The sequence below is a fragment of the Chiloscyllium plagiosum genome, chromosome 7 (genome assembly GCF_004010195.1).
Source record: "Chiloscyllium plagiosum isolate BGI_BamShark_2017 chromosome 7, ASM401019v2, whole genome shotgun sequence".
NCBI classification, from domain to species: Eukaryota; Metazoa; Chordata; class Chondrichthyes; order Orectolobiformes; family Hemiscylliidae; genus Chiloscyllium; species Chiloscyllium plagiosum.
Genome location: NC_057716.1, coordinates 106,088,529 through 106,098,551, shown reverse-complemented (window position 1 = coordinate 106,098,551; position 10,023 = coordinate 106,088,529). Strand labels below are relative to the sequence as shown.

Genomic DNA, 10,023 nt, shown 5'->3' with positions numbered 1-10,023 from the left:
TATTGAGGGAGTGCTGTATTGAGGGAGTGCTGTATTGAGGGAGTGCTGTATTGAGGGAGTGCTGTATTGAGGGGTGCTGGTATTGAGGGAGTGCTGTATTGAGGGAGTGCTGTATTGAGGGAATACAGTATTGAGGGAGTGCAGTATTGAGTGCGTGCTGCATTGAGGGAGTGCTGTATTGAAGGAGTGCTGGTATTGAGGGAGTGGTGTATTGAGGGAGTGGTGTATTGAGTATGTGCTGCATTGAGGGAATACAGTATTGAGGGAGTGCAGTATTGAGTGCGTGCTGCATTGAGGGAGTGCTGCATTGAGGGAGTGCAGAATTGAGGGAGTGCTGCATTGAGGGAGTGCAGTATTGAGTGCATGCTGCATTGACGGAGTGCTGCATTGAAGGAATACAGTATTGTGGGAGTACTGTATTGAGGGAGTGCTGCATTGAGGGAATACAGTCTTGAGGGAGTGCAGTATTGAGTGCGTGCTGCATTGAGGGAGTGGTGCATTGAGGGAGTGCAGTATTGAGTGTGTGCTGCATTGAAGGAATACAGTATTGAGAGAGTGTAGTATTGAATGTGTGCTGCATTGAGGGAGTGGTGTATTAAGGGAGTGCTGCATTGAGGGAATACAGTATTGAGGGAGTACAGTATTGAGTGCGTGCTGCATTGTGGGAGTGCTGAATTGAGGGAGTGCAGTATTGAGTGCATGCTGTATTGACGGAGTGCTGCATTGAAGGAATACAGTATTGTGGGAGTACTGTATTGAGGGAGTGCTGCATTGAGGGAATACAGTCTTGAGGGAGTGCAGTATTGAGTGCGTGCTGCACTGAGGAAGCACTGCATTGAAGGAGTGCTGTTATTGAGGGAGTGCTGTTATTGAGGGAGTGCTGTATTGAGGGAGTGCTGTATTGAGGGAGTGGTGTATTGAGTATGTGCTGCATTAAGGGAATACAGTATTGAGGGAGAGCAGTATTGAGGGAGTGCTGCATTGAGGGAGTGCTGCATTGAGGGAGTGCTGCACTGAGGGAGTGCAGTATTGTGGGAGTGCTGCATTGAGGCAGTGCTGCATTGAGGGAGTGCTGTACTGAGGGAGTGCTGTTTTGAAGGAGTGCTGCATTGTGGGAGTGCTGTATTGAGGGAGTTCTGCATTGAGGGAGTGCTGTATTGAGGGAGTGGTGTATTGAGGGAGTGGTGTATTGAGGGAGTGCAGTATTGAGGGAGTGGTGTATTGAGGGAGTGCTGCATTGAGGGAGTGCTGCACTGAGGGAGTATTGTATTGTGGGAGTGCAGTATTGAGGGAGTGCAATGTTGAGGGAGTGCTGCTTTGAGGGAGTGCAATATTGAGGGAGTGCTGTATTGAGGGAGTGTTGCACTGAGGGAGTGCAGTATTGAGGGAGTAATGTATTGTGGGAGTGCAGTATTGAGGAAGTGATGCACTGAGGAAATGCATTATTGAGGGAGTGCAGTATTGAGGAGCTGCAGTATTGACGGAGTGCAGGATTGTGGGAGTGCTGCACTGAGGGAGTATTGTATTGTGGGAGTGCAATATTGAGGGTATGCGATGTTGAGGGAGTGCTGCTTTGAGGGAGTGATGCACTGAGGAAATGCAATATTGAGGGAGTGCAGTATTGAGAGGCTGCAGTATTGAGGGGGTGAAGTACTGACATTCCAGTATTGACTGAGTGCAGTAGTGAGTCAGCACAGTATTGAGGTAGAGCTGCATTGAGAGAATATAGTATTGAGGAAGTGCAGTATAGAGGGAGTGCTGCATTGAGGGAATACAGTATTGATGGAGTGCTGCATTGAGGGAGTGCTGCATTGAGGGAGTGCTGCATTGAGGGAATACAGTATTGAGGGAGTGCAGTATTGAGGGAGTGCAGTATTGAGTGCGTGCTGCACTGAGGATGTGCTGCATTGAGGGAATACTGTATTGAGGGAGTGCAGTATTGAGTGCTTGCTGCATTGAGGGAGTGCTGTATTGAGGGAGTGTTGTATTGAGGGAGTGCAGTTTTGAAGGAGTGTTGTATTGAGGGAGTGCTGTAATGAGGGAATGCTGCATTGAGGGAATACAGTATTGAGGGAGTGCAGTATTGAGTGCGTGCTGCATTGAGGGAGTGCTGTATTGAGGGAGTGTTGTATTGAGGGAGTGCTGTAATGAGGGAATGCTGCATTGAGGGAGTGCAGTATTGAGGGAGTGCAGTATTGAGTGCTTGCTGCATTGAGGGAGTGCTGTATTGAGGGAGTGTTGTATTGAGGGAGTGCTGTATTTAAGGAGTGCTGCATTGAGGGAATACAGTATTGATGGAGTGCAGTATTGAGGGAGTGCTGCATTGAGGGAGTGCTGCATTGAGGGAGTGCTGCATTGAGGGAATACAGTATTGAGGGAGTGCAGTATTGAGGGAGAGCAGTATTGAGTGCGTGCTGCACTAAGGATGTGCTGCATTGCGGGAATACAGTATTGAGGGAGTGCACTATTGAGTGCGTGCTGCATTGAGGGAGTGCTGTATTGAGGGAGTGTTGTATTGAGGGAGTGCTGTATTTAAGGAGTGCTGCATTGAGGGAGTGCTGTTTTGAAGGAGTGCTGTATTGAGGGAGTGCTGGTATTGAGGGAATGCTGCATTGAGGGAGTGCTGTATTGAGGGAGTGCTGTATTGAGTGATTACAGTATTGAGGGAGTGCAGCATTGAGAGAGTGCAGTACTGAGGGAGTTCTGCATTGAGGGAGTGCAGTACTGAGGGAGGTCTGTACTGAGGGAGTGCAGCATTGAGAGAGTGCAGTACTGAGGGAGGTCTGTATTGTGGGAGTGCAGCATTGAGAGAGTGCTGCATTGAGGGAGTGCTGTATTTAAGGAGTGCTGCATTGAGGGAGTGCTGTATTGAGGGAGTGCTGTATTGAGGGAGTGCTGTATTGAGGGAGTGTTGTATTGAGGGAGTGCTGCATTGAGGGAGTGCTGCATTGAGGGAATGGTGTATTGAGGGAGTGCTGCATTGAGGGACTGCAGTATTGAGGGAGTTCTGCATTGAGGGAGTGCAGTACTGAGGGAGGTCTGTATTGAGGGAGTGCAGCATTGAGAGAGTGCAGTCGTGAGGGAGTTCTGTATTGAGGGAGTGCAGTACTGAAGGAGTGCAGTAGTGAGGGAGTGCTGCATTCATAGCAAAAAATCAGTGTCAATAAATTCTGTGTCTTTTGATCCACAGCTGCCTGATGAAGGAGCAGTGCTCAGAAAGCTAGTGCTTCCTAATAAACCTGTTGGATTATAACCTGGTGTTGTGTGATTTTTAACTTTGTCCACCCTAGTCCCACATTGGCTCCTCCACATCATGACCATTAGATATGAGAGCAGAATTAGGTCATTCGGGTTTGATCTTAGCTGTGATATTTCTCAGGTTCTTTATCCTGCCTTCTCCCTGTAACATTTAACCCCCTTACTAACCTCGAACCTGTCTGACTAAGACATTTCCGTCACCTTTGAAAGGACCTTTTGTGATAGGTTCTGCTTTATTCATTCACTTGTCTTTCTTTATCTCTCCATCAGTTGTCTGGAAGAAAGATGGTGAGGTCCTGAAGTCGAGCCAGACCCACGTGCTGAAGGCAGAGGGAGAGAGACACACCTTGTACATTCCCTCAGCGAGCACCCTGGATGGGGGCCTGTACTCCGTCAGTGCGGCCAATGAGGTCGGACTAGCCAGCTGCTGTGCGTCCGTCCAGGTGCGAGCAGGTACGTGACCGACAACAAGCAGAGGCCTGCATTTATATATCACCCTCTTAATGGCCCTGGATCGCACAATGTTACATTAATTCCAGCCATTTGCTCCATCTGCCCTATTCTAGTGTTTCTACTCCATATGCGGCTTCTCTACCCCTTTACATTTCAACTGATCCCTGTCTCCCCCATCCCCTTCTCCATCATGTTTTGACCCTGTTCCCCTGAGCTACATTAATACTATTCACTGCCACCACTCCCCATGTTCCACATCCTCTCCTGCTAACAGACCTCTCTCCTGATCTTACTGTGGAATGAATATCTTATATTGATGGCAGGTTAGGGATGGATTGGCCATGGGAAATTGCTCCCCCAATGCAGCACTCTCTAGTCTTCAGGCTAGGTGTGAGATCCTGATGAAGGGCTTATGCCTGAAACGTCAATCCTCCTGCTCCGTGGATGCTGCCTGGCCTGCTGTTCTTTTCCAGCACCACACTCTCAACTCTGATCTCCAGCATCTGCAGTCCTCACGTTCTCCTCGGTGGGTTAGCCATGATGTAGGGTTAGAAGGAACGGGTGGGAGGCTCTATGGAGCGTTGATGTGGACCGGATGCTCCCTGTAGAGATTTGATGATTTCCTCCTCGGTCCACTCTTTCTGATTATGAAAGAGGCGCAGCCTTTCTTGACTGATAGGAGCTCCCAGTATTCCAGAGGGGAGATTGTCAAATCCATGCAGATGGGCTGTACCAACCCACGAAGAACATCCCATCCAATTGCTGCATTTTCCACTGCCAATTCACCCTAACCTGCACATCTTTAGACTGTGGGAGGAAACCCACGCAGACATGGGGAGAATGTGCAAACTCCACACAGATGGTCACCCGAGGCTGGAATCGAACCAGGATTCCTGGTGCTGTAAGGCTGCAGTGATAACCACTGAGCCACTGTGTCGCCCAATCTCAAAGCCTTCTATCAGTTAGTAAGTAAAGCCACTATAGTTCCACGGGGCTGCTCTCTCATAAGAGAGAAAGAGAGAGCGCGAGAGAGAGAGAGAGACACTGATGGTGATTTAACCCGAGGGTCACCACACCTCAGGCGAGGGGAGAGGTCGAGAAGGAGAGCACTTCATGGTAACCTCAGGTGATGCAGGCAATGAACCCAAACTGTTGGGATTAGAGTCATAGACCTGTACGGCACGGAAACCGATCCTTCGGTCCAACTCATCCATTCTGACCAGATATCCTAACCTAATCTCGTCCCATTTGCCAGCACTTGGCCCATATCCCTCTAAACCCTTCCTATTCATACTTCCATCCAGATGCCTTTTAAGTGCTGTAATTGTACCAGCCTCCACCACATCCTCTGACAGCTCATTCCAAACATGTACCACCCTCTGCGTGAAAAAGTTGCCCCGTAGGTCTCTTTTATATTTTTCCCCTCTCACCCTAAACCTATACCCTCTAGTTTTGGACTCCCCCACCCCAGGGAAAAGATTTTATCTATTTATCCTATTCATGTCCCTCATGATTTTATAAACCTCTATAAGGTCACCCCTCAGCCTCCGACGCTCCAGGAAAAACAGCCCCAGCCTGTTCAGCCTCTCCCTATAGCTCAAATCCTCCAACCCTGGCAACATCCTTGCAAATCTTTTCTGGACCCTTTCAAGTTTCACAGTATCATTCTGATAGGAAGGAGACCAGAATCGCACACAATATTCCAACAGTGGCCTAACCAATGTCCTGTACAGCCGCAACATGACCTCCCAACTTCACTATCTGATAAAGGAGTAGTAGGACCAATCAGAGACCACAAAGGGGATTTACACCTGGAGGCAAGGAGTATGACTGAATATTTTGCATCTGTCTTTACAAAGGCGGAGGATGCTGCACAGGTCGTGGTGATAGAGAAGGAAACTCTGTCACAGCCTCTTAACGTGTGTGATTGAACCCATGGACTCATGGTTCTGAGCTGAGAATGAACACCCTCCCAAGCCTCTGTGACTAGCCAATGGAGTGCGAGCAAGATTTAGGGCCAGAAAGATACAGCAAAATATTTCTGGGCAGTGATACCCAGCAGATAGCATAGGGAGATGGTGGTGTAGTGGTAATGCCATCGGACTAGTAACTCAGAGTAGTGTCATAGAATCCCTACAGTGTGGAAACAGTTTATTTGGCTCATCATTCCACACCGACCCTTTGAAGAGCATCCCACTCAGACCCACCCACCTGCCGTATCCCTGTAACCCTGAATTTCCCATGGCTAATCCACCTAAACCGAGCATCCCTAGTCAGTATGGGCAATTTCCCTTAGTTAATCCACCCTAACCTGCACATCTTTGGGCTGTGGGAGGAAACCAGAACACTCGGAGGAAACCCACGCAGACACGGGGAGAATGTGCAAACTGCACTCAGACAGTTGCCCGAGGGTGGGATTGAACCTGAGTCCCTGGTGCTGTGAGGCAGCAGTGCTAACCACTGAGCCACTATGTCACCCCAATAATGTTCTGGGGACATGGGTTCAAATCCCTTCAGGACAGCTGCTGGGAGGTAAATTCAGTTACTACATGTAAGCTGATTTATAGCTATCAGCTATTGTACAAACCCATCCGGGTCACTAGTGCCCTTTAGGGAGGGAAATCTGCCATCCTTACCCAGTCTGTAACTCCACACACACATCAATGTGGTCCCCTCACTGCCCTCTGAACTGGCAACAAGATCTGGCCTTACCACATCTCATAAGAGGTGGGAGGAGGCCATTCAGCCCTATTGTGCTAACCCTCAGCTCCATTTGCCTGCCTTTTCCCCATACCCCTTGATTTCCCTCCCTGATTAAAAATCTATCCATCTCAACCTTGAATATACTCAGAGACCCAGTCAACACCCTGAGGGAAAGAGAATGGAAGTAGTGAGCAAGGTATGGCGGGAAAGCAAGAGATTGTCACCACGTAATGATGCTTTATTGAGGAGCCACTGCAGGTATGATGGACTGAATGGCATCTTTCTGTGATTACAAAAGGAGGTTATTTCTAGGAACAAATCAGAGTCATCTAGATTTGAAACGATAGCTTGCTGTCCCTCCCTAGATGCTGCCTGACCCGTTGTGATCTCCAGCATTTCTTGTTTTCAGAGAGTATTTCTACAGCATGTGTCCGACCAACAGATACAATGATCCATTTGGGAAGTGGATTGTCACTTGCCCTTCCCCCAGCTCTGCTGAGTATTGGAAAGACTCAGTGCTGGCTGGAATTGTACTCGCTCCCTATATAAAGAGAATGCCAAGCATTCCTGGTGACGACATGCCCACTACTGTTTACTGTCTCTCACGGTCTCTCTCCTTCCCTGAAGCCTGGGTCACTGTGTCTGCTCACAGATATTCCTCAGCACTTTCCCATTGTCTCTGAACCCTCCTTCCCAACCCTAGATGAAGAGGACGCTCTCCCCCCCCCCCCCCCAACCCATTCTATTTGAAGGCTTCTGGAAATCTGATCCGGATTTAAATTGCAACGTTCTGATCTCCTGCAGTCTGTGACCGTCCTGGAATTGCTGAGAGACCTGTTTTGAAAGATTGGGAAGGAGTTGGGAAAGGAGTTTTGCTTTTTGCTCATCCTTGGAGGATGACAGTTGATGTTTCAGAGAGATGGATAGAGCCCTCCTGAGAGGGACAGCTAGCTGTGTGACAGGAGCTGCCTGGACTCCAGCTGTTTCCAAGGGTTGGATTGGAGACAGCGTATGTCGCTCAGCGATGAATTCCAAGTGGAGGAGAGGGTAGGATAAAGGCTAACTCCACTTCCCTTTGTCGCGAGTCTGGTAAGAGCTGGGCTTATGATTTGAGGACGATATGTGGCCTTTACATGCAAATGGGTGTTTAAACCTGCTCTGTCTGACAACAATGACCAGAACACACTCCCCACCCCCACTCACTTCTCCTTCCAAACTGACCTCTCTCACTCAGCATGATGTCACGCGTCCTAATAGCTAACAGCGCATTTTGTCCTGACAATGTTCCACGCAGGCTGCTGGGGTCAGCTAACAACCTAACAGGTGGCTACATTAATGCAACTTGTTGTTACTCATAGTGACACTTCAGAATCACTTTATTGGGGTTTCAGGAATGTCTTGGGGTTGTGAAAGGACCTTAAAACCCCTTTCCCTGCCCTTTCTCTAACCCTATCTAAACCTCCCCCCCCAATATCCCATCAAACCCCCATCCTGCTCCCTGGCCCCCCATAACCCTGTTTAAACTCCCACACTCTCATCAAACCCCACTGCCTCCCTAATCCCATCGAAACTCCCCATACCCCCTCCCTAAACCCCCAAAACCCTGTCTAAACCCTCAAGAAAAAACCTACAGCCTAGCAAGTCCATACCTCCGAAGAATAACCCACCCAGACCCATTCCCCTACCCTATTACTCCACATTTACCCCTGACTAATGCACCTAACTTACACATCCCTAGACACTATGGGCAATTTAGCATGGCCAAGCCATTTAACCTGCACACAGACATGAGGAGAACATGCAAACTCCACATAGACAGTTGCCCAAGGCAGGAATTGAACCCGTGTCCCTGGTGCTGCGAGGCAGCAGTGCTAACCACTGAGCCACTGTGCCACCCTATAAAGCTTTAACAGACCCTAACACTGCTCTGGTGGTGGTGGTTTAACCTGAGGGTCACAATGCCTGTGGTGAGGTTGAGAAGGTGGAACCCTCATGATAACCTCAGCCAGAGTGGGAATCGAACCCATGTTGTTGCTGACCGCCTGAATGATCTCTCTAGGCGAAAGTGAGGACTGCAGATGTTGGAGATCAGAGTCAAGATTAAAGTGGTGCTGGAAAAGCACAACAGGTCAGACAGCACCCGAGGAGCAGGAGAATCGACGTTTCAGGCAGGAGCCCTTCATGAAGGACCCCTAGCCGAAACGTCGATTTTCCTGCTCGTGGGATGCTGCCTGACCTGCTGTGCTTTTCCAGAACCACACGAATCTTGACTGATCTCTCTGTAATCTATCAGGCTTTAGCCGGAATCCATGGGACGGAATCGATATTGGGAATAGATAATGAGTAAAGAGTTATTAAGGCACAATTGGCTGACTATCTGACTGAGAGAATATATGCATGGGGAACGAGTAATCACAGGTTGGAATTTGTGTTGTGTGAACTGGATTTCAAACGCTATTGGAAATGAATAGGACTGGCCCATCAGGCATTTAACAGCAAGGACCACACCCTTCTGGTAGGGCACAAGGAGTATTCAGAAAGAGTTGTCATCATCCCATTTTGTCCCTGAGTTTTAACCTGTCTCTGAGAAATCAAGGCCAAGCCTCCTTCATTCCTGCAATATTGAGTGTGATTTGGTCACCCTGCCCCCCGCCAGTCTTCTGGTGATAGAAGGAGTGCTCTGGCCTATCACCTGCACCCCCACCTCCCATCTACCTATCGCCTTCCGAGCTACCTTCCTCCAGCCCCACCCCAATCCCATTTTTCTCTCAGCCCCCTTCCCCTGCCCCCCCCAACCATTCCTGATGAAGGGCTCTTGCCCAGAACATTGATTCTCCTGCTCCTCGGATGCTTTTCCAGCACCACACTCTCAACACTGACTCTCCAACATCAGCAATCCCCTCTTTCTCCTGATCCCTGGGATGGCACGATTGATGAATGAAGAGAGACTGGATTGGTTAGGATGATAGTGGGGGTGGGGGGGATGATGGGTCCAGCAGCCTATATTTTCTTTAATGTTCCCTCCTAGTAATCCTGGACACCCCCCCACCCCCTCAGGATAAAGAGTGTCACATTCTCCCCGTCCTCCAGGTAAAGACGCTCCATCCCTCAAATCTTTCGGTAATGTTTAAAAACTTCCTTCAAACCAGAGAGACTTCTTCCTGGCAATCCATGAGCTTCCCTGTGTCTGACTGTGAAGGTGAAAGTGGCTGTATTTACAGTCACTGTCTGTCACAGACTCCAATCCACTCAACAATGGACACTCTGTAACCCTCTCCAAGTGAAGACATTTCTCCTCATCTCAGTCCCAAACAATTCACCCTCATCCCGAGACCGTTCTCCAACTCCCAGTGTTCTAGATCCCCTCCACCCCACTCCCTGGGCCGCAACAACAGCTCAGGGTGAACTCAGCTGAGCCCCTTCAGAATGGTGTATGTCTGACAGTGATCGTGTCTCTCTCTCTGTGTCTTTCTCTCGCTCCATCTCCCCCTCTATGTCTCTCTCCTATCTTTCTCTCCCCCCTCACCCTCTCTCTTTCCCCCCAACTCTTATCCCCTTTCTCCTGTCTCTCCCTTTCTCCCCCCACCATCCCTCTCTCTCCCCTTTCTC

The 10,023-nt window shown here is 49.2% G+C and overlaps 1 protein-coding gene across 1 annotated transcript in view; it reads left to right on the top strand.

The window, feature by feature from the left end:
* Positions 1-10,023, top strand: part of LOC122551955 (striated muscle preferentially expressed protein kinase-like) — a 267,850-nt gene that overhangs the window by 151,286 nt on the left and 106,541 nt on the right. Inside the window, exon 4 of the mRNA XM_043694526.1 lies at positions 3,529-3,711. Coding sequence (XP_043550461.1) covers positions 3,529-3,711 — 183 coding nt within the window. The remainder of the gene's footprint in view (positions 1-3,528; positions 3,712-10,023) is intronic.